General features: G+C 34.7%; 5 protein-coding genes across 5 annotated transcripts; 4 read left to right on the top strand and 1 right to left on the bottom strand.

Annotated features, from left to right (window-relative positions):
• Window positions 1–300: 300 nt before the first annotated feature.
• Window positions 301–2,009, top strand: LOC143554654 (uncharacterized). Its single transcript, XM_077044363.1, has 3 exons — window positions 301–678; window positions 817–1,228; window positions 1,321–2,009. Exons 1-3 carry the CDS (start codon window positions 301–303, stop codon window positions 2,007–2,009), a joined length of 1,479 nt encoding a protein of 492 aa, XP_076900478.1.
• A 4,009-nt stretch (window positions 2,010–6,018) lies between these two features.
• Window positions 6,019–6,798, top strand: LOC143554648 (uncharacterized). Its single transcript, XM_077044358.1, has one exon. It carries the CDS (start codon window positions 6,019–6,021, stop codon window positions 6,796–6,798), a length of 780 nt encoding a protein of 259 aa, XP_076900473.1.
• Window positions 6,799–13,348: 6,550 nt separating this feature from the next.
• Window positions 13,349–16,056, top strand: LOC143554649 (26S proteasome regulatory subunit 6B homolog). Its single transcript, XM_077044359.1, has 13 exons — window positions 13,349–13,421; window positions 13,505–13,669; window positions 13,755–13,885; window positions 13,969–14,092; window positions 14,184–14,443; window positions 14,510–14,634; window positions 14,721–14,764; window positions 14,866–14,997; window positions 15,098–15,175; window positions 15,259–15,341; window positions 15,417–15,532; window positions 15,606–15,673; window positions 15,753–16,056. The coding sequence occupies exons 1-13, from the start codon at window positions 13,362–13,364 to the stop codon at window positions 15,906–15,908; spliced, it is 1,542 nt and encodes a 513-aa protein (XP_076900474.1). The 5' UTR covers window positions 13,349–13,361; the 3' UTR covers window positions 15,909–16,056.
• On the bottom strand, window positions 15,957–16,648 carry LOC143554652 (uncharacterized protein At4g22160-like). The gene is made up of 2 exons (XM_077044361.1): window positions 16,178–16,648; window positions 15,957–16,100 (listed from the first exon to the last, which is right to left on the bottom strand). Exons 1-2 carry the CDS (start codon window positions 16,546–16,548, stop codon window positions 16,052–16,054), a joined length of 420 nt encoding a protein of 139 aa, XP_076900476.1. The 5' UTR covers window positions 16,549–16,648; the 3' UTR covers window positions 15,957–16,051.
• Window positions 16,649–18,125: 1,477 nt separating this feature from the next.
• Window positions 18,126–23,931, top strand: LOC143554650 (plant UBX domain-containing protein 4-like). Its single transcript, XM_077044360.1, has 4 exons — window positions 18,126–18,345; window positions 21,225–21,510; window positions 23,217–23,312; window positions 23,397–23,931. The coding sequence occupies exons 1-4, from the start codon at window positions 18,191–18,193 to the stop codon at window positions 23,775–23,777; spliced, it is 918 nt and encodes a 305-aa protein (XP_076900475.1). The 5' UTR covers window positions 18,126–18,190; the 3' UTR covers window positions 23,778–23,931.
• Window positions 23,932–24,037: the final 106 nt, after the last annotated feature.

Here is a 24,037-nt window from a genome sequence, read left to right as displayed (position 1 = left end):
TACTTATAGTTTATCTAGACCTCATTTTGTTTGGGAAAGTACTTGGCAACTTTTAGTTGACGGTATTCTATACAAACAACAAAAAGATCAAAACAACCCTGGTAAGATTTATGTATATTATAATCTTTTCAATTATTCCAGTAATCTAACATCAATTAATTTTTATATTATATTATTTTATTTGCTTATTAATTTTATTTCAGGTTTGATTCTTAATGAAGAGCAGCTAAAAAACTTAGCACTCCTGGAAATTGAAATTTTTTTAATTTGCAACAACTCAAGTCTTAGAGACATCAACAAATGCTTTTTCCAGATATAGAAACAATTTCAAGAGCAACTAATCCGTTGATGGTGGAAGAGCTTTCATATGATACAGAGACCATGAATAACGAATTTAATCATCTATTTGATTCGTTAACTGATGAACAGAGAGGGGTTTATAATGAAATAATGAACGCTTTGGTGGATAAAAAAGGTGGCGTGTTTTTTGTGTATGGTTACGGTGGTACTGGAAAAACTTATTTATGGAAGACATTATCTGCATCTATAAGGGCAAAGGGAGACGTTGTGTTGAATGTTGCTTCAAGCGGGATTGCTTCTTTGCTGTTGGAGGGTGGAAGAACAGCACATTCGAGATTTTTGATACCCATTAATTTGAGCGAAGATTCCATCTGTCCGGTAATATTACAAAATACTTTTTGTTACTTTTAATATTATTAGTTTTTTTATATATCGTTGTATTTGTTATTCGAATATAAATTCACTTTAAAAAGGTTACGCTATGTATTTATTTTTTTTCTTTTTTCTTATAATTAGGTTAAAGGAAATACCGACGTCTATGAGTTATTGAGACAGACAAGCTTGAAAATTTGGGATGAAGCACCAATGATTCATAAGCATGCTTTTGAAGCTTTAGACGGAACTTTAAACGATGTTATGAATGGTGATTCTGCAAATACTTCCGAAGCACTTTTTGGAGGTAAGGTTGTTGTTTTTTGTGGTGATTTTCGTCAAATTTTGCCCGTTGTAACTAACGGTACCAGAAGTGAATGTGTCAATGCTTGCATCAATTCTTCTTATATCTGGTCTAAGTGTAAGGTTCTTAAACTAACTAAGAACATGAGGCTTACAGTTGGATGTCGATCTTCAGACGTTGAAAACATCAAAGAGTTTGCGGACTGGCTGTTAGACATAGGTCAAGGAACACTCGGTGTCCAAATGACGGAGAGTCGGTTATTGATATTCCAGATGATCTGTTGATATTGAACTCAGTTGATCCCATTGGTGATTTAATAAGGTTTATATATCCTGATATATTAGATAGATTCAACGAACTTACTTACTTTCAGGACCGCGCACTGCTTGCACCTTTGAATGAGGTGGTTCAAGAAATTAATGAACGTATGTTAGCCCTCTTTCCTGGTGACGAAGTCCAATATTTAAGTTCCGACAGTTTGGCTGAATCTGAAGACGTTTCCGACGCTGTTAATCCACAGTTGTATTCCCCTGATTTGTTAAATGGTTTAAAGATGTCAGGAATGCCTAATCATAGGTTGGTTCTTAAATTTGGTGTTCCCATCATGCTATTAAGGAATATTAATCATAAAAAAGGTCTATGCAATGGAATGTGCCTTCAAGTTGTTAGTCTCGGTAGGCGTGTAATTGAAGCAAAAGTTGTCTCTGGTACGAATATCGGATATCGCACTCTAATTAGTCGAGTAAGTCTTACACCAACTGATAAGAAACTTCCGTTCAAATTAAAAAGAAGACAGTTTCCTATATCCGTATGTTTTGCCATGACAATCAACAATAGTCAAACTCAATCAATTTCAAGAGTTGGATTGTATCTTAAAGATCCAGTATTTTCTCACGGTCAACTTTATGTTGCTTTGTCACGAGTGAAGACTAGAGATGGTATTAAGTTAGTGATACTCGAAAAAGAATCAAAGTTTATAAATAAAACAACAAATGTTGTTTATAAGGAAATTTTTGCAAACATAGAATGTTAATTGTTTAAATTTCATATGTAATTCAATTTGGAATCTCATAATAAATGTAATGGTTATAATGTAATTTATTTCGTTTTACACTTTACAACATTTGTACTTAACTTGTTTTGTTTAATATTTTTTTGGTATCCTATATTTAATTTTTTTATTTAATTATAAATAATTTGTTATTTTTAATATTATAAACAAATTTTCTGGATATAAACCTGTTTTTTTAAAATTCGTTTTATAAGTTACCTTTTTAATATTTACTTTTTAATGTAAAATATTTAAGATATTTATCATACTATTTAATTAAATATTATTAACTATAGGCTAACTATACATTATAATAACTAGATAGATTTCATCATTAATTTTCTTGGAACAATAAAACCGTCACTTCTTATATCAATTTTCTTTTTTTCCATTTTAATCCTCTTCATCTTCTTCTTCTTTAACAATACTAAGTTTCTCAACATACCTAAACTCCAATAATGGCAACGATTATGAACTGGAGGTTTTGTAAACTATTCCGTAAGTATCAATTTGTATTTAGCAATTTAGCAACGTTAGAAAAAGATAATATTGAATCAGTCATGTTGTTCGATAATCAGTTTAAACATCAGATACATCAGATCGGTCTTAGGAAGAATTTGCCATGTGAAGAAGAAACAAATTTGATAAATGTTTTACATAATTTCTTTCATGATCTTTATCAAGAGGTTTTACCTTATGAACATGTAAGGGAGTGGTCCTTTTACCCTTATCAAAACAAGGTTGTTATCTGGTTTGAGAATGAAGAGTATAAGAATTTTAAGCCTAAACAACTATTGTCGTGTGATGTGTAACATCCTGAAATTTTAATTATAAATAAAGAAAGTTATGTTTAGTGATTTCACGTTGTTAATTATTTAATGTCGAGTAAGGAGGGAGTTGGGCTTAGATTGCGTAAGATGGGTTAAATGAGAATGGGCCTCGAGTCCGTGGGCTTAAAGGGATATAAATATCCCATCCCAAACCCAATCTTTCATTTCCACCTTCTTTCTTCACACACTCAAAACACACACATTCTAACCGATCAAGATTCGAAGCCGAGACCCGAGATTTTGTTGATAGATCTGAGTTGGTAAGGTAAGAACAAATCCACCAAAGCTAATATTACTGAAAATGGTTAGGATTGGATGGGTTAACCGGACCCGAAACCCAAACTGCCCAAATCGGACCCCTAAAACGTCGATTTTAGGCCGATTTGATGGTTGGGATTTGTAGGCGCCGATCATACGATTCCGTGGGTACCAAAATCGAGTTATTTGGCTAAGAAACGAAGGATTTATGGGCAAACAGATCTGCAGCGCGATAACTTCGCCTGCAAGATTAAGTTCGCCTGATGAACTTCGCCTTCAAGCGTAACTTCGCCTAAGGTTTAACTTCGCCTGAAGCCAAGTTCGCCTAAGGATAACTTCGCCTACGGCCAAGTTCGCCTAAGGTTAACTTCGCCTGAAGCCAAGTTCGCCTAAGGTTTAACTTCGCCTGAAGCCAAGTTCGCCTAAGGTTTAACTTCGCCTGAAGCCAAGTTCGCCTAAGGTTTAACTTCGCCTGAAGCCAAGTTCGCCCGAGGTTCAACTTCGCCTGAAGTGAAGTTCGTTTAGAAAATAAATTAAAAACCTAATGGAAAATGTGTTAAGGCAGTTATCGAAAATAAAATTTTTCCAAGCTGACCTGGCAGCTTAACCCCAGCCAGGGGCTCTGCCCCTTGGACCCCGCTAGGGGCTGCCGCCCCTAGAACCCCGCTGCCAGGGGCGCTGCCCCCGGACCCCCGTTCGTTGTGGGTCATATATAGATAGAAATACAAAACGAGTAGTAGTAGTTAATTGATATGTGTAAATATTATACAGTTAGCCGAGCCCAGTTAAAGAAAGGAATTACGATCAACGGCGAGCGTAACAGGATCCAGGTGAGTTTCTAGCCCCATTCCTTGTTATGTTTTCGGGGCTGTGTGCATACTTGATGTGTTGTTAATACATTTATCCTAAGTGATAAGTGTATGCCATATGTGATATATGTGATATGTATGAATGATTGCTTGATGGTACGTGAACGATCTTCGGATATTGCACGTACTGTCAGGTTGTAACGTTATAAATATGGTAAGTATGATATGTATGTTTATGTGTATGAACGTAATAAAGTTAATAAAAGAAGGAAATGACGGTTGTATGGTTGTATGGTTACGAAAAGGGTACCGAGCCCTAATAATACTCGAGGTATGATGTATGGTTGTATGGTAACGAAGAGGGAATCGAACCCTACTAATATTCGCAAACAAGGGACCAGACCCTTATAATATCTGTGATGTTAGGGACCAGACCCTTACAATATCTGTGAGGATAGGGACCAGACCCTCATAATATCTGTGATGTTAGGGACCAGACCCTTATAATATATGTGATGTTAGGGACCAGACCCTTATAATATCTGTGAGGTTATAGGGCGAAAGGCTCTTTAAAACGTATGATTATGAATGTAAAGAAAGTATGTAAGTAAGAAAGAAAGTATGTAAGTAAGAATGAAGGTATGAGTACTTATGTGTGTATGAAAGAAAGTTATGAGGTTAAGTACGTATGTATGTAATAAGGTATTGTATGGTATTGTATGATTAACTAGAACTCACTCAGCGTAGCTGACTTTTAGTATGCACGCAGGTGAGTAGGATGAGACAGCTGGCTTGAGTGGAGGACACATGGCAGAAGACTAAAGCCTGGCATCTGAAGATCTGATATGTTTTATAAGTTATGTTTTGATTTTGAAAGACAAGAGGAATGTTTTAAGACATGATTATGAATTGATATGTAATGTTTTATGAAAGTTTTATATTCCGCGTAAAGTTTTTAATTAACTCTGATATTTAGAACTGTGTTTATGAGTAAATCCAACTCGAAAGTAGGGTTACCGGTGACGGGGCCTTACATGATGACTTTGTGATGTTAAGGGAGCTTGACGTGTTAAAGTTAGCAAATGCAAGAAAAGAACTTGCGCATCTTGAGCTGGAAGCTGAGGTTAGTTCGAAGGTCAAATGGTTAGAAGAATGTTCTAATTATGAGAGTGATTATGAAGATTTTCCCAACAATTTTGAGTCTGATGACGAACATTAAGGTAAAATATAACTCTTTACGTATTGTTCTTATATTTAATACAAGTAGTAGATGTTAAAGACCTTTTTACACTATCAAAGTTATTATGATTGTTATTCTGAAAGTTTGTTGTCCGATTAGGAAGTAAAAGGTAATATATTAATACTTTACATTACATATTGTTCATAGGTTTAATAAAAGAATTATATTGACAACAATTTTTTAGACTTAGTAACAATCCTTAGATGTTATTAATTATTAAACATGTTGTTATGTTAAATTAATTTTAATGAATTTTTGTATTGTTTTTGTAAATTTTCAGGTGTTTAGGAATTTGAAGTTTGTGTTGGTATAAGTTTTGAAGATGTTGCTGATGTTTTAATATCAAGAACCTGTTTAGTTGTTTTGTTAATTTCTTTTGTTGGTACGGTTTAATTTAAGTTATTATAAATTTTAAGTTTGAATCTATAGATAATGTAATTTGATAATAGTTTTGTAACAAACCTGCAACAACTATTATCTTAATTGGCCGTATGTTTAAATTTATTATTTGTAGTGACATGTTCTTTCACCCGTGTGTCACGCGTGTCTATACCCTAGTTTAACTATTGTTACAACTCCACTAATTTATTTATAGAGTTTAGTGATACTCAAGTTAACCAAATAAAGATTTAGTTGGATTTAATCCATTTATTAACTTCAAAAAGATATTCAAGATCTCGTCACTCGTTTTCATTTCCATTTTCAATGCATCACATTATATATTATATATCATATCATATTTTAACTGGCTGATATTATCCACGCCTTCACTTCCATGAATAATAACCATAACAATAATAATAATAGTACACAATCCCACACCTTCACACAACTCAACTACTTTCTTCTCTTCAATGGAAACCCCAACCACCACCACCACCAGTTCACCGGAATTCGAATTCTGGCAGGTCAGAAACCCATCTACCCAACAACCCACTCTCCACTCCGCCGACCAGTTATTCTCCGACGGCGTCTTACTACCCCTCCGCCTCCTCACCACCGACGACCCACCAGATATTAATCATATTACCACCATAAACATTAACCCACCTTCACTTACCCAAGACCCAGATAAAAAAACAACTTTCACTGCTTCTAAACGTTGGAAAGGTATTTTTAAAAAGAACCCAGAAACCAAAGACTCAGAAAAAAAGAAGAAAAAAAATTCCGGCGGAAATTCCGGCGGAGGCGGTGGTTCCGGCGGCGGTGGTGTGACGGGTACGGCAGAGTTGAATATTAATCTATGGCCGTTTTCGAGAAGCAGATCGGCGGGGACCACCGGAAGCCGGCAGCGGACGGTGGCCGGTGGTGGCCGGAAAGTAAGCAGTGCGCCGTGTTCCCGGAGTAACTCCACCGGAGATAAGTACCGGAAGTGGCCCACCAGCCCGGCCCGACCCGGGGTTCATTTGGGTCGGAGTAGTCCGGTTTGGCAAGCTAAACGGGTCGGGCAGACCCGGAGCTTAGGAGCAAAGGGTAAGGTGTTGAATAATGTGAATGTTAATGTGAATGTGCCTACGTGTATTGGTTACCGGCAACGGATGAGTTGTAACGCCGGCGGGAAGGGTGGTGTGACGACGGTGAACGGCGGCGGTGCTGCTACCGGGTTGTTTAATTTGAGGAGTTTGTTTACTTAGAAAGTGTTTTGACTTTTTTTTTAATTTGTTTTTTATTTTTAATATTTGGGATTTTAGTTTCTTTTTTTAATGTGTAAAATATTTAATGGAAATTGAAAGTAGCAGCTTTGTAACGTGTCAGAATGTTTCTTTCTACTTTATTATAGCTTACGACTTTAACTAAATAAAGTATAGTATTTGTATTTCACCTCGAAAACATACATATTATTTATTACAAATACTTTATTATTAATTTTGGGCTATGCTATTGATACACCATTTACAAACACTTGACACCATTCCCCCATCTTATCATAGACTTTATGCGAAACGTATGCTGACTTACGCAACGTATGGAATAATCACTTAAGTAAGTCAAATCAACGAAGACATACGACTCATATAAAAAACTATGCTGATATACGCAACGTATGGAATAATCACTTACGTAAGTCAAATCAACGAAGACATACAACTTATATAAAAAACTATACGAGTCATATACTATAAAAACTATACGAACCATATTCTTTTGTGTATAATCCGTATACTCCATTTTACATGCAAGACGAGATGTATAACGTTTCATACGAAGCATATAAATCTAACATGACCATACGAACTATATAAGAAAGAATACGAATCGTATGCTTGTAGGTTTTTGAAAAATCATGAAAATTAATCAATATGAACTGTATAAGAAATAATACGAAACGTATGCTGAAAAATCTTTAAAATTGATCAATTACTTTTGCAGGAAGCGTGTGTCGACATTTAATCAATCAATCTCTCTGACCATATGAACTGTGTAACTATGTATTATTAAAAACCATATATTATATATTATAAAAAATAAAACATATTAAAATTATGTGTTCGTTAACAAGTAGAAATGAAATTGAGAATTGATATATGAACGTAGATTGTTTTAAAGAAAGATTGTGTTTTTTTCTAAAGTTAAAATCTAGTTTTATAGTTGTAAAATTATGTGTCCGAGTTTTACCATTAGTGGGTCTTTGGGCGGGTGGGTTTTCCCTGCAACTAGAGATAACTTGAAGGCGTTTAAGGCTAGGTTGAGCCAGTTAGCGATGACATTTGCAATTAAATCACTCACAAAGAAGCATAGTTCTAATGTTCATTGACATAACCAACGGGGCTAGCTCAAAATTTTTATTAAAAATATCAACTAAATAAAGCATAATAGTTTGCTAAGAAGATGCAAAGTATTTATTAAAAATTTTCAAGTGACATTACAGATTTACATAGTTTGTGTGGTTGAAGGGTTTAAAAAGATTGGAGACACATGCCCTATTTAATATTTATTAACTAACCATTAGTTATAGAAGAAAATAGGGATGGGCAAATTCAGGACCGAAACTGATTGGTATCGGTATCGTTACCGAAATCGGTACTGAATCGGTACCAACGTTTTGAATTTCGGTATCGGTATGGTACGGGACCGGTATTTCCCGAAAATTTACCTTAAATACCGGTGCCGTCTCGGTCCCGTCCCGATACCGGTACCGGTACCAAAAATCCGTGATTTTTGGGACCGGGACCGGTACGGTCCCGATCTCTTCCCTAGAAGAAACCAACAAATTTGATATATTTTATGAAATAACATCAACGTGAGTTTTACATGCTAAACTTCATAAACATGCCAAATATCGTGAAAACTACTCAACCTAACTTCTGGTTATTTATTTATTTACTTATTAACTACCAATATTTTTTTCTATATCTGTATTTCACCCACAACCTTTTTAATTAAAAGACATACATATCTGTCACTAAAACAAGTTAGTTGTTATTTCAACTTAACATTGTTATTTTAAACTCTATACACTTATCTATAATGCAGTTAATTGTGAACATAAAACATACATAAAAAGAAAGGAAGAAAATTGGATTTCATTAACCAAACAATTAAGTGATTAACCATTTAACAATAATAATCCCATGTAACAATATGATCGATGAATCCCTACATTTTAGTTTTATTACCAATAACAATCCCAATTAAATAAATAGTCAACAACTTTAATTTTGATAATGTGGCGATTAAGTGACATGTGAGTTGGTCTTTTTGATTTTATTTAAACCAAATAATATATTAAACCACATTAAAATCTCAAATAACACACACACACATATATATATATATATAACTAGAAAATGGTTAAAATAAAAAGACATAGTTTTGTAGGAAGAGTAGGAATAACATAAAATTTAGAGTTAGGAAACTATTTAGCTTAAATCCTTGATCCTAGGAAACTATTTGGTATTTTAAAAACTATCAATCTCAACCACTAGATCATATGTCCAATGACTTAGATTTATTCTTACTCTTTCTAGAAAACTATTTCTTTTTATTATAACCCACCCCTATATAACTATTGACTAAATAATAGATTAGCATGACGAAGATAAAAGTATTCAACACTACCAAGCCACCCACCACTACCACCACCTCGCCTGCAATCACTGCTAGAAACACCACCACGTCGATAGCCACCAGAAACACAACCACATATGCCCTAGCATTACCGCCTCTCCATCTCATTCCCCCTTTTTAATATTCGATTTTTGTGGGCTTTGCTGACAATGGTTCCATGTGTTTTTTCGACAAGGGCTTAATGATGTGCATGTTCGATTTGATCAAATGGGAAAATCATTGGTGTGAAGAACTGGTTTGAGAAGGGAAGATGGAGTTTCAATGGTGTTGAAAACCGTCGGTGGTGGCGATGGTCCCTAAAACGTATGAAAGATAATCATTAGCGATGGAAGAAAAAATGTAAAGAACACTCGTCGAAAAAACGCAGAAGAACCCTAGGTCGAAAGTAAAACTGTAACATTAGGCTATAAGGTGTCAATGTTAATCTACCAATTTGTGCATGTTGTGGTGTGGCCATTGGGCCAGCGACAAACACCGCCCCCCTCATATTGGGTCCAACATCAATGAAAACTGTAGGGAATATTCATTGAGAAAATCCCCTCCACCCCCACCAATTTAATTTACTTTTCAATACATAAATATTACTATTTTGTACGAGAATGAATGAAAGCGAAATGAGGAGTATTTTCACGATATTGTGAAATAAAGTGTAGATGAGTGTGACGTGACTTTGACGTAACAGGTAACACATTGAGAAAATTGGTAGTACATCCCAGTCTCACATAACTTGTATAGTTGGGGGTTGAAAAAGAGTGAAGACATACCTATATATTGACCAATCATTAAGTATTGAAGAAAAAAAAATGATATTTTCTATGAAATAACATCGACATGAGTTTTACATGCTAAACTTCACAAGCATGCCAAATATCATGAAAAAGACTCTCAACCTAACTTTGTTATACTAAACTTTTTACAATTATCTTGAATGCATTTAATTGCGAAAATAAAATATGACTGTTTCTTTTAAATTGATGTGAACTTCAACTTTTCCGAACAAAAAATTTGTTAAACCTTATTTTAACTTATTTAATAACGAGTCATTGTTATTAATATTTTTCTTCACAAATATATACATTCTAAACAAGTGTAAGAACTTTGATATATCAGGACTAGGTTGATGACTCTTCGTACTTTTTTATAACATGTTCAGAGACTTTAACATGACAATATTATTAAGTGACTTCTCATGACAAAATACCATAAAAAATAAAAATTAGTTTGTTTTTAAATACATATGGACTACTTATATAGTTATATTTATAAATAAAACATCATTAGAATATTGAGTTTTTTTTATATCAATGAAAATATATTAAAATCAGGGAGATGAGAGAACAAAGGATAACAACGTAAAAAAAATCATAAAAAAACCCCTACAATATCCACTTAACAATAAAATCCCAAACTACCCCTCACAAGACCTCCATTTAAGTCTCCAACAAAGTGTAATTCTAAAATAAGTTAATAAACCCGTTCAGGTTGATCCCGATAGAGGTGAAGTTTTTACCAATATTTGCAATGATATGCCACGGTCCGCGGATGGATTGCCTAGGCAATTGCCCATCTACCTGAAACTAGGTACAAAAGATAATTTCACGCACCTCGTCCAAAGACCATCATTTTCCATTCTTCACCGCTACCACCATTTGACATTTGACAAGAGCCAAATTTATCGGTCTGAGGCAACCTATGCCTAGCCCAGTAGCCCTCCACACTGTTTGGGCTTCACTATAGTATCCCAAACCACCCAATTGATTTTCCTTAGTTCTTCAAGACCTCCTCACATAAAATCTCCTCCTAGTTAGTCTTTATAAAAATGTTTGTAGGCATCAAAACACATGAATACACTTAAATACCCCAACTTAATAATGTCATCTTGGACTATTAAGTGCATAAACCGATAGGGTTGTTAATGAGTCGATCCCAAGTTGAGCCAGGGTGGGTTCGAGCTCGAAGTTAATCGAGGCATCTTAGCTAGGCTCTAGCTTAATTTTGACGTTAAACGAGCCTAAGATCGAGCCCAATCCTAGCTTGGGATAGGTCTGGCTCGGTTACAAAAACAGGCCAACTCAGCTCAGGTTGTTTCAAATTAAGTTATTTTTAGCTAATTTTGATCAAGCTTTTATAAAGCGAGCCACGAGTCCGAACTTCGAGCCGCGAGCTTTTTGAACAACCCTACAAACCAGGCATTTTTAGGAACCGAAACCGAGTATGAACCGGTTTTGGGTATTGTCAAGTATTTGACCGGGATAGGGTTGGGTTTTGACCGGGTAGAGATGTTCAAGTCGGGTCCAGTCATGTGGAGAAACCCAAAACCTGGGACGGACCCGCTGGCTGGGTACAACCGGGTCCAGTTCCGGGTCATGTCCGGAACCGGGTTCTTTTAGTTTTGTGCACCTCTGTCATCAGGCCTGATTGGACTATAGCCCACAAATTAACCAAACAAGCCCAATCTAATCATCTCAAGCTAAAAGAGCCTCTGTAGTAGAATGGCAGGTTTCATTTCACACTTGCTTGACCGCCATTGTTGTTCTACATGACTTGACTGACAAATCAAAGACAATAATATTTCATGTCATGGCATCGACTCGTCGTCTTGCTCGAACAATCCATGCCTGCCGTACAATCTCACTTCGCAAAACCCTAGCACCTGCAAATCCGCCTTTACGGACTGTAAGTCAATCAATTTCCTTGTAATTATTATTTATTAGTAATTTAATACGGTTTATTGTTTTCAATTTTGTGTGCCGGTTCATTTATCAGTTGACCGTACTGTTACACTGGTTAGAAATATTATTATTTGAGAAGCTAAATTAATTAGTTGTAAGTTTAATATTGTAGAGATTTAGTTAATTAGGGGAAAGTTAACGTGCAAATGAAATTAACGTGCTAACTGTGAGAATCAATTAGAGTAATTATATATACAACATAGTGTAATTATGTAATTACATCTATGTTATAATTACACTATGTTGTATATATAATTACTCTACTTGATTCTCACAATTAGCAGGTTAATTTCATTTGTATTTGATCTAAACGCTAGTTAATTATTTATTTAATTGCTGTTGCTTTAGATGAATTCAATTTTTTTAGGGAGACTTTCTTGTCATTAATGGGCTGTTTATGAGCCGAACTGAACCGAGCGAGGGCTTGCTTGTGTTTGGTTCGTTTACAAACTGAACCGAGCCGATCGGCTCATTTTCAAACCGAGCCAAAATCGAACCTAGGCAAAATTGGACGATATTTTTCAATTGAGTAAGTATCGATCGAGTTTCCGAGCATTAGTTATTTTTTTTTTCACTTTAAGAGTTTATAAGAAGCATGAAAGAAGTTGGATATAATGTACATAAAAACAAATTTGTAGCTTTTACACAAACTTGTAGTAACGTGCAATTTTTTATAAGAAAGATGCTTGAAGTTGGATATAATGTATCTGAAAACAAACTTCTAGTTGCCTGAAAACTTGAAGTGAGCAAATGAAACTGTGAAATTGACGGAGTGAGGGAAGTTTTGAAAGGGTTTTGAAAATGGGTGTGTTTTGTTTGTATATATGTATAATTACACACACATAGGGATTGGTTCATGCGAGAAGTGATCTTAGTGCGAGAGATGCGAGAAGTCATTCCAACCAATCAATAATTGTCTTTTTGTATTTTCATATTTAATTATTTATAAGGGTACACTGGTAAAGTATGCAGTCTTTTTTTTTTGTTAACAATTACTAATTAATGGTTGGTTATAAATTGTTGATTATTAATCCAATTTGATTTTAGCAATTCTCAAGAGATCTTGACTACAATGCCCAAATAAGTTATTTGATTTTTTTTACATATAATTTCAACCAAGCAAAAAGTATTTTACAAAGTAGATAATTTTAGTACACAAACCCTACACAAAATAACCAACTCAAATGAATTTAAATTGTTTTCCATTCACAAAATACCCTACACAAGCGCCATCAAACATACATAGTTGTATTTTTATAGGTTTTCATACTCAATAAAACATTAATCTTACACAGGTTAATCAAACATACATGACATCTTATTACAGGTTCAGAATTGGCGCCTGTGGGTACTCACAAGCCCAACAGCCACACTTACAATCAAATATTCTACCTGCTATGCTAGCAGGGTTACTTGGACTTGGTCTAGTAGACGTAGCCTATGCGGATGCACCCGAGGTTTGTATGGAGTTGTTATTTTTTATGTTCAAATGTATTGTTCATAGCTCTACAGTTTATTATTAAGATTTGCTTTTTTACAGGCTGAGGCTAAAGCACCTTTGCCACCTGAATCACCACCTTCAACACATGTTGATATGGAGGCTATTGCCAAAAAAGAAAGAGCTCGGTTAGAAAAGCTGCTTAAAAGCAAAGACATGAAGTATGGTTCTTTTCCTCGTTTTACTATTGCTGTCAAGGGCCCGAAGGTTATTTAGTTGCTTTCTGTATACAACACACTTAATATTCTTTGGTAGTCATCTTGCATGTAACTTATTCAATGTTACACTGTAGGTTACAATCAAGTTCCAAGTTCCTCCTACATGTGAAGTTGCACTTTTGATTTCAAACATTGTTGCAAATCTTGGTGTCAAAGTTGAGGAGCGAGCTACAGGTTCAGATATGAATTTGCGTGCCTGGGATAGGCAAGTTTAAAGACTTTACTTTAACATTCACTTTATTACTTCGAACATTGTTACTTATGGTTGTCTGTTATGTTCAATTCCAGTGGTGTTGCTTGGCAGTTAACACTCAACCGTCCTGTGGTTCCTAAGGAAGATGTCAAGGATAACAGCAATGATGGAGATCTTTTCATTCTGGTGTTCAAATCACTCATTAGTTCTGATAAAGCAGTTATCTCCAATCCCTATAAAACCACATCTAAATCTGATTTTGCATCTGATATACGCTAACATATTATTATCTCTTATCATAATTATGTAGGAAATGGAGTTCATAAAACAAGGAAGCTTTAGTGATGATGAGCTTGAAGCTTTAGTATCCGTGTTAAAATTAGCGGGAGTGGGACAAAATAGGGTTTTGGATAGAAGAGGAGATACATCACGTAACCTGTCAACTGATAAGTCAGTCAGCAGTCTAGAGGGCATGGGGGTCAAGATCTATGGACTTAAGGAGCCTAAATTAGAGAGCCCAAAGTCTGAGATTTCATGGGAAAACATTGCAGGATATAATCAACAGAAAAGGTGTGAATCTGTTTTAAATAATAAGCTTGTTGACTTATCTTTTCATTTTCGATTGTTTGTATGTAGAGATATAGAGGGCACAATACTACTAGCTCTTCAAAGTCCAGAGGTTTATGATGAAATTGCTCGTGGAACACGGTGCAAGTTTGAGTCAAATAGACCCCGTGCAGTACTGTTCGAAGGCCCACCAGGTTTCTCATGAATATCTGTATCTTGACTTAAGTTGACTTACTAAAAGCTTGAAACTAACGTGCTTCACTTGTTCTCTTAATATCAGGTACCGGGAAGACATCGTGTGCTCGTGTTATAGCTAATCAAGCGGTAATTTGTATAAGATTATATATCCTTTTCTACATGAAACAACACATTAGCATTTTTATAAGATTATTTTCTTGTTAAAAGGATATTGTTGTATTATACAGGGTGCCCCGTTGTTCTATGTGCCATTGGAGGTGATCATGTCAAAATATTTTGGCGAAAGTGAAAGGTTGTTGGGTAAAGTGTTTACACTTGCTAAAGAAATCCCCAATGGTGCAATCATATTCCTCGATGAGGTATTTATGCAAACAGAGTTTAATTATGTTTTTTTTTGTTGTTGTGAAGGAATCTATGTGTCTTATGTTTTGGTTTCAACCACATCTGATTATAAAACAGGTGGATTCCTTTGCTACTTCTCGTGATAGTGAAACTCATGAAGCTACTCGTAGAATCTTGTCAGTCATATTACGTCAGGTAACGTTTCTTTCACTTATGGTTGACCTCCGAATTGTTAGTCAACTTACCGTGTATGTTAAAGTTTATGTTATGTATTGCAGATTGATGGGTTTGAGCAGGACAAAAAAGTAGTGGTAATAGCTGCAACCAATAGAAAACAAGATCTTGATCCTGCTTTATTAAGGTTTTTTGTTTTTAAACATAATTTCATAAATTTAAAGAAGCGAAACGGCTTTTCTAATTTGTAACTCTTTCTCAGTCGGTTTGACTCCATGATTACTTTTGGTCTACCTGATAATCAAACTCGTCAGGAGATCGCAGCTCAATATGCAAAACACTTAACAAAGATCGAGTTAGCTGAATTCGCTGCAGCTACTGAAGATTAATTATTGCATATTTTTTTCTTGTTTTTTTTAACTTTATTGCTGTTTCTAACTATGTTATATACAAATCAGAATGTCTGGACGTGATATTAGAGACGTATGTCAACAAGCAGAGAGACGTTGGGCATCAAAGGTAACCGATGCCTACACTGTAGGACATCATTCAATATTGTAACTAGTTTGATGTAACTTAATGTACTTGTGAATGATAGGTTATACGAGGTCAAGTACAAAAAGATGAAGACGGTTCTTCTCTTCCACCATTACAAGAGTACCTCGAGAGCGCTTCAGAACGACATAAGGTTCTGCTTGCCTCTGCAACCCCGAAACCCGAGCGTAACTCTCCCCCCAAATATGAATTTCTTTAAAAACTATATCTGTAAATCATATTGGATTTCTAGATAAACATATAATTTGGATGCTTAGTTCTAATTAATTAATCATACATTTGGATAAAAATAGAAATTTTGCATACGTAAATTTAGCAATCGACACCAACTCTGGTATCGTATCATATGCCGAAATTGAAGTGCAGTAAGCTTAGTAACATTGCTCCTTTCCTGCATATAATTAGCTATAAGTTGTAAAAATAAAATACAAAATCCGGTTTGTTAATGGAGATGTTAATGGTTTTTACCTTGCATCTGACACGTCGGAGTCACTACCGTCTTCTTCAGTGCGCTTTCGTTTCCGATCACATGCTTGCGAACAAATAAACGACGTAAGCTGCAACTGCGTCTTCAACATTAACTCCGTTAACTCATTCTCTCTCTCCAGTCTCTGGTTCTCCGCCTCAATCCTCAACGCTTCTCTTGCTTTTATCATCTCTAGCTCTGCCTCGTGTCTCATCAACATACTCTCTGCAAAATCTCGTAAACTAGCTGCCACGCTCCGTCGTGACGTGCCAGAATACCGTCCTTTGTCTTCGGAGGCGGAGTCAGCCTGGTGATCGTCATCGTCATCGTTGTTACTCCAGTTAAAGCTGGAATTGGATTTATTTGCCATCATATAAACAGAATTCAGAAATGGAATGATTGATAGTCTTCGACTTAAAAATGATGCAACAAGTGGAATGATTGATCGGATTCCACTAGCCACAAATTTTTTTCTTTTTTACCAGTTTCAAATATTCCTGTTTTTCATAAAGTGGAATAACTTTTCCAACAATGTAAGCCTGTTTTGAGTTCATAGAGTAAGAAAATGAACATGCTTAGTGGTGAAATTAAAGAAGTAAATAATTGAGGGACCACGGACTTCCTTTTTATAATTTAGTAAAAAAAAACACGAAAGTAATTACGGATTTACAGTATCTTGATATGAATTTATATTAGTGTTTGTATGAATTAACTTCTTATTTTAAAGTCATAATAATAAATTAGTAAATAATAATAAAGTATATAAAGTAATGGTTTTATTTATGTTAATGTATAAAGGATAATTTCGTATATATCTCTACAAACTTATAAAATGTCATATATCCAACTTAAACTTAAAATATCCAACTTAAATAGTCATCTTAAACTTAACATGACAACTATCATTAGTTAAGTTGAATCTTAAGGAGTAAATGTGCATTTCAGATCTTTTTATGACAAAGAAACTATCCTTTTAACTCTTTCTATAATATTACCTTTCCAGTTTTAACTCAATGACTTTGTTTTAGGGACTTGATTAGTTCAGGTGTTACCACTAAATCATTGACGTTGTGGAGGTTATGTTTGTAAATAAAAATTTGAATAAACTTAAATATGTTTATTGATTGGTAAAAACCGTAAAATGTAGTAATTGGTCGTACACAAATGAAAAAGAAAAGACAAAAAAAATCTAACATCACATAAAGTACGGGAGAGGAAAAATCGAACCATAATAGAAAACCGTATCGTTAACAGAAATTATTAACCAAAATTAACCATAACTGAACAAAATCAATGATTATGATTAAGTGAATATGATTAAGTGAGTAACAGACCATTCGGTTATGGTCACAATTAATGTGTCCCCGTTAACTGACTTTAACTGAACCGAACCAAACCAAACCTTCTATGTTTACGTGTTCCAAAATTTATACCTCCACTTCAATCTTTTACACCTCTTTCCAAGTTCCAACCTCGAACATTCAAATTTATGTTGCAGGCCTGAAACACCATAACCAAGATTAGAAGTTGGAACCAACATATTTCATTTTCGAAACTTCATAATTGAGCTTAGTACACCATAACCGAACCAATTTAAACTCGAACAAAGAAAAAAAATAGCCGCACATTCAGTTAAGTCTATGGTTAAGCAATCTTTCATAATCGAACCTCGTTTATATTCTTGATTACCCCATTTCACTCCACTTCACCATAGTAAAGTGTTTAACCTCCTTAACCCCCCTTAATTAATATACAATTTAATGTTTAAATCATTTTGTGACATTTTAACCGATCTTACATCCCTTAACCCATAAAGAAAGTGACATGACACTCGTTAACCCTTGTCAAATCAGCTTTAACGCTCCCTAACTAAACCGACTTTGTAAATCCAAACAAAAGTTTGTTGGTTTATAATACATACCCCACCCCCATCTTTATGTTTCTTGCAAATTGAGTTACCAACTAACAAACAAACAAACACACAGAGGAATCTTGACGAAACCAAAAAGAACAAAATGAGTTCTCGTGATAATAATAAGAAACCTGTGAAACCCTCAACCAGTCGACCCGGCGGTATTCGGACCCTATCCGATTTGAACCGGCCATCCGCTAATGATTCCGACAGTGACTCCGATGGCCCTCAGGAGTACTATACCGGCGGCGAAAAAAGGTTTACACTTTTATTATTATTACTATTATTTAATTAATTATCTTAAAGTTTGCATAAGTTGTTAGTTTTACTGTTTGTGGGTCTGTAAATTGAGAGAATTGTAGAAATGGGTCTGCAATTTGATGAATTGAGATCAGATAATAATTAGTTGATTAAAGATAGGACTCAGTGTTGTGGAACTCACTCGGTCGGGAGGTGGGTAGGGACCGGTGTTGTAAAAATCGCTATTTGGGCGGTGGGGTGGGGACTAGTGATTATTCGGGATTAATCGGATTTAATGTATAATTTTCAATTTTATGTTTGCACAAGCACACATTTTTTTATATGTAATTTTTAGTTTTATACATGCACAAACACATTTTGGCTGGAATCTCGTAGGAAACCGCTGAATTTTGCTGGAATCTCGCCTGAAACCCTTGATTTTGGGCGGAATCTCGCTGGAAACCGTCGATTTTTGCTGGAATCTCTCCTGAAACCCTTGATTTTGGCGGGATTTTTACAACCATGGATATGGTTGGTACTTGGTAGGTTATGCCAAGTTTATCTCAATAATTGATATATATATTTGATTATGTTTAACTCTAGATAATTATGGCTTTGATTCGCAATAAAAATATCTAAATTTTAGTTAGTAAAACAATTCCAAAACTTTCACTATAAGGTAGGTAGAAAACTGCTTGGTTAATTTGGGTTCGGTAATCGGAAATTTATCCAGTGTGGAGTCTGGATTTAATATATGTATATGCTTTAAAGTAATCGATCAAGCTTAAAGCTTTTGAAAGATTTTCGTGTAAAAGTTGTAGCTTGAAAACCTATAATTATGGCTTCAATTAGTAATAAAAAGTGTCATACCGATATTTATTAACACATTTTGAAAACTTTCACTATAAGGTAGAAACCTGCTTGGTTAATTAGGATTTAATGATCAGAAATTTATCCAATGTGGAGTCTGGATTTATGTATACGTTCTACAGTAATCGATCGAGCTTAAAGTTCTCGAAAGATTTTCGTGTGAAATTTGTAGCTTGATGTTCAGAAACATCATTCGTCTTATTACTGTTTGTGGCCTGTGAATTGAGAGTGGAAAGATTGCAGCTTTAAGGAATTAGGGTTTTGCGAATGTGTAATTTGAAAGGATTAATTTGATGATCTGGGATTAGATAGTTAGTTGACTAATGATAGGGTAGGTGGGTTATTTCCAATTTGTCTCCAATAATTGAGATTCTTTCTGCATATTTATATCTGATTATGTTAACTCTAACGCTGTGTTCCCGAGTTTCATTTAACAAGAGAAAAGAAAGGAAAATGAATTAAAATAGAAAGGAAATCAAACATTTATGTGTTCCCGAGATGGGAGGAAAAGAAGAAAAAGTTACATTTCTTTACTATTATACCCTTTTAGTAAAATAATAATAAAAAAACACATCTGATAACATTCCAACTTGCCAAAAAGATAAGTGACTGTGTTTCGCAACATTTATCCTTTCAGTCATTAAAATCTTCATATTATTAATTTGTATTATTAATCTTGGATTCTCGGCCTTTCGTGGCATCTATATGCAGTAAATTTTTTGCAAGCCCTTAAATAAATAGCATCAACATCAATGTATCCAAACAGTTCATTTAGGTAAAATGTCATAGAATAGTAACCAAGTTTCAAAAGTGTTCCAATTAGGTCACTCATGCAAGTTTTCGTCAAATCGGGTCACTAACTCTTCAAATCAAGTCTCAACGATTTTTTTGTGTGTCAAGAAAGCAATGGACGATAAGATGTGGGGGGTCGGGATTTGCAATATATATAGTTAAATTTAAAAAATAAAGAAAACGTTAATTATATTAAAATTAAAAAAAAAATCAACGTCAACATTAATAAAAAAATAAAAAAAAATTTCCTAAGTGAAATGAAAAAGAAACATACTAAAAAACATGTTAAAACCTTAAATCTAATAAAATATTAAAATATGAAAGTTGAGTGATTTAATTGGAACCCTTTTAAAATTTGAGTGACCTAATTGGAACACTTTTGAAACTTGGTTACTATTCTATGAAATTGCCTCTTTTTAAAAATCTTTTTTTTTTCCATTGTTCTTTTGTATTATAATATCAAAGTAATTTGTAACTAGCAAAGTAGATAGTTGTAAGTATTAAACAAAACCATATAGGATTACAATGAAATATCAAAACTAGGATCATCAACTGAAAATTTGCTGTAATCATCAGGATAGCTGTAAGTGTTATCAGAAAATTGAAAACTAATAATTATCGCTTCAATTCGCAATAAAAAGACTGTTTCTTTTGTCAAACCAAAATTTATTATCACATATTTTGAAAACTTTCATTATAAGGTGGAAAACTGCTTGGTTAATTAGGATTCAATAATCAGAATTTCACCAATGTGGAGTTTGTAATTATGTATATGTTCATAACTAATCGATCAAGCTTAAAGCTTTTGAAAGATTTTCATGTAAAATTTATAGCAATAAAAAAAGAATTTTTTTTGTCAAACCAATATTTATTAACACATTTTGAAAACTTTCAGTATGAGGTAGAAAACTGCTTGGTTAGTTTGGGTTCAATGATCAGAAATTTCACAAATGTGGAGTCTGGATTTATGTATAAGCTCTAAAATAATCGATCAAGCTTAAAGCTTTTGATAGATTTTCGTGTAAAAGTTATTGCTTGATGTGCAGAAACATGATTCATCTTTTTTGTGAAAAAAATTAGTTTTATTATGGATCACTATATTTAGATCTTCTGTAATCTGTATATGTTTTATGGTATGGTAACATGGTTTAGTTTCAATATTAAGTATTAATTCACACAAGGTAGTTTGTATATATTGTTATGTTACTGATATTTGTTGAAATTGTTATTTGCAGTGGTATGCTTGTTCAAGATCCTAACAAGCGTAACGATGTGGATGAAATATTTAACCAAGCGAGGCAATTAGGCGGTGTGGAGGGGCCCATGGAAAGTGCCCGTCCTTCTCAAAGTTTTACAGGCACGGGAAGATCACTGAGTGGTGAGTCAGCACCTGCACCAGCTGCTGCCCCGGAGCAACCGCAGAATGTGGTCCACAATATTGTTTTCTGGAGAAACGGTTTCACTGTTAATGATGGACCTTTGAGGAGGCTCGATGACCCTGAAAATGCATCTTTTCTTGAGGTTGGTAATACAATGAATATAACAGTTTTCTTGAGTTAAAGGTGGTATTTTTTTTGCTTATTATAATATTGGTATTGTGTCGTTAATGGGCTAGATGGGTAAAACCGAAAAATTAAAAACTTGGATACAATTGGAACTTGCCAAATGGCTGAAAGTTGGTCATAGACTTACAGTGTATTGAAATGGTTAACAACCTTTTAAACGAACCAGACGTTTAGCGAACCTGATAAGAACTGAGAATCTGAGATAGTAAAATTAAGATAGAGGCCTGATTCGAGATAAGCTAATCTCATAGTTAAAAGCCCTTGCTTCTTGCGCATAGGCCCATTTTTCAGGCAAGGCTCAATAAATGCGCTTCTAGCTCCTAGGCGAGCACTTAAGTATTGTCTACGACAAGAACATGAGAAGATAAAAGCCGACCAAAAGAAACGCAAGGAGTGTTATCGAAACTTAGATTTAGGAGAGGTCAAAGGAATTACATTGAACATTTTGTTATTCAGTTTTGAAATTACATATGAATCTTGACTATTTTAGAACTTTTGATACTAATAAGATGATATTAATTATTAAATGTTATATAATAGCTTTTGTTTATTTTATTTGATGAATAGTATTAATTTCATATATACATAATACATGTTTAATTTTTTCATTTAAGTGCGCCTTTTTTTTCTGGCCCCCGCTTTTTTTTTGAGGCCTACGCGCCTTGAGTGCGCTTAGCGCATTTTATAATTATGGCTAATCTCCGGTCACAAAGGTAACAAGAACTAATTTGATGAATAAAACATCAACATCCCTAATTTTTACCTCTATGATACTTAGAAACCAAAGAAGGTAAAACCCCCCATTGTTAGCTCCTCCAATTCTGGTAACTGACATAAGGCATATGTAACCGCTCTAAACGAGTCAGATGGGTTGACCAGATCTGTGGGTGTGCATCAGAATCGTTCAGCGGAAAGTTTGTTTATGTTTATATATTTATTAAATGGACGAACATGAACAGAAGTTTCCGTTCGTTTAGTTAAATGGACTAACATGAAACTCATGTATTGTTTGTTTGTATATGTTCGTGAACGTTCATTAACGTTCACTCTTCATTTATGTTCGTTTATTTTTGTTAGTTTAGGTTTGTTTTAAGTTTGTTTGTTAATAATCCTTTATATATTCATTTAATTTCTTAAGCCTATTACAAATTTAGTCTAGTTTTATAAATTTTTTAAGTCCGACAAATTGATGTTCACGTTCACTATTAATTGATGTTCGTCAAATTACTCCTGTATATGTTTTTTCATCTGTCTTCAGTTATGTCTGTTGTGTTCGTTTATGTTCGTTTATACTATTAACGAATAACGAGCGAACATACACGAACGCGTTCATTTTCTTAACGAACAAACATGAACAAGACAACCCCATTCGTTTAATTTTTAGTGCCTGAACGTTTGTCGGTTAAAGTTAAACGAACGATCACGAACATGCTCTGTTTGTGTTCCGTTTGATTCGTTTACCTACTCCTAACTACTATATCAAAAAATATAATTTCTTTATAATTGTAATTTTTATGTAACTGTAAATTAGTTATTTATTAAATTCCAGTTTAACCTATCCCAGTTTGATCCGCATAAATAGTCACTTGCACTCGTTTGGCAACCTGTCCACCTCTTGTCTTTTCTTTTTAATAATCAAGTTTTTGCACAATATTTATGCAGAGCATCAAGAAATCCGAGTGTCCAAGAGAGCTCGAGCCTGCAGATAGAAGATCCTCGGTTCACGTCAATCTGATAAGGCGGGATGAAAACCGTACCGTGAGTCTCCTCAATATTTTTTTAAAAAAATCTTCCTTATTTTTTTATTATGTTTCTGTTTTACATATATTATTCATCTTGTAGGAACCCGTGGTGGCACCCCAAGTTGCATTTCAAGGAGTCGGAAGAACACTCGGCAGAAACACAGACGAAGCAGCACCTGCCGCCAATACTTCAACTGCCGCCACCGATACCTCCACTACTTCTGGCGGTCTTGTTCTAGACCCCACATTACCATCCACCTCTATTCAACTTCGGTTAGCTGACGGCACTCGGATGATTGCTCACTTCAACCACCATCACACCGTCGCCGATATTCGATCCTTCATTAATGCATCCAGACCAGACGGTTCACGGGCCTATCAGCTGCAGACGGTTGGGTTCCCACCCAAAGTCCTCACTGATCCAACCCAGACCATCGAGCAGGCTGGCCTCGCCAACTCGGTTGTCATCCAGAAAATCTGATTAATAATAATTCATAAAAAACTTAAGTCGTGTTGTCGTATGAAACTCGTCCTTTTTGTATCGCGAACCATATATTTATGTTGTTATTACTTATCATAATGCTTGTATAAATTTCCGACTTTTTAGTTAAACCTATGTATTGAATACGACGCGCCCATCGAATGCTTTACTTTAATGAAGTGACAGGCACATGGAAGTTGTGTTGTGACTTGTGACATGAACCTAGGATGTAGGTTTAAGACTATGGATGAAAAGAAGAT

This window comes from Bidens hawaiensis, unplaced genomic scaffold (genome assembly GCF_021521415.1).
Source record: "Bidens hawaiensis isolate Kalapana, Puna unplaced genomic scaffold, B.hawaiensis_p1.1 tig00017777_1, whole genome shotgun sequence".
Lineage (NCBI taxonomy): Eukaryota > Viridiplantae > Streptophyta > Magnoliopsida > Asterales > Asteraceae > Bidens > Bidens hawaiensis.
This window is presented reverse-complemented; position numbering and strand designations above follow the sequence as displayed.

What these genes read in the sequence shown, in the direction of transcription:
- LOC143554650 (XM_077044360.1), top strand. Translation starts at nt 18,191, where the DNA reads ATGAGTTCTCGTGATAATAATAAGAAACCTGTGAAACCCTCAACCAGT. An exon ending in TATACCGGCGGCGAAAAAAG is followed by an intron (nt 18,346 to 21,224) that starts GTTTACACTTTT and finishes TGTTATTTGCAG; the next exon opens with TGGTATGCTTGTTCAAGATC. An exon ending in AAAATGCATCTTTTCTTGAG is followed by an intron (nt 21,511 to 23,216) that starts GTTGGTAATACA and finishes ATATTTATGCAG; the next exon opens with AGCATCAAGAAATCCGAGTG.
- LOC143554654 (XM_077044363.1), top strand. Translation starts at nt 301, where the DNA reads ATGCTTTTTCCAGATATAGAAACAATTTCAAGAGCAACTAATCCGTTG. An exon ending in GCGAAGATTCCATCTGTCCG is followed by an intron (nt 679 to 816) that starts GTAATATTACAA and finishes TCTTATAATTAG; the next exon opens with GTTAAAGGAAATACCGACGT. An exon ending in CGGTGTCCAAATGACGGAGA is followed by an intron (nt 1,229 to 1,320) that starts GTCGGTTATTGA and finishes CTGATATATTAG; the next exon opens with ATAGATTCAACGAACTTACT.
- LOC143554649 (XM_077044359.1), top strand. Translation starts at nt 13,362, where the DNA reads ATGCTAGCAGGGTTACTTGGACTTGGTCTAGTAGACGTAGCCTATGCG. An exon ending in TTGCTGTCAAGGGCCCGAAG is followed by an intron (nt 13,670 to 13,754) that starts GTTATTTAGTTG and finishes GTTACACTGTAG; the next exon opens with GTTACAATCAAGTTCCAAGT. An exon ending in CAATCATATTCCTCGATGAG is followed by an intron (nt 14,998 to 15,097) that starts GTATTTATGCAA and finishes ATTATAAAACAG; the next exon opens with GTGGATTCCTTTGCTACTTC.
- LOC143554648 (XM_077044358.1), top strand. Translation starts at nt 6,019, where the DNA reads ATGGAAACCCCAACCACCACCACCACCAGTTCACCGGAATTCGAATTC.
- LOC143554652 (XM_077044361.1), bottom strand. Translation starts at nt 16,548, where the DNA reads ATGATGGCAAATAAATCCAATTCCAGCTTTAACTGGAGTAACAACGAT. An exon ending in TCCGACGTGTCAGATGCAAG is followed by an intron (nt 16,101 to 16,177) that starts GTAAAAACCATT and finishes AATTATATGCAG; the next exon opens with GAAAGGAGCAATGTTACTAA.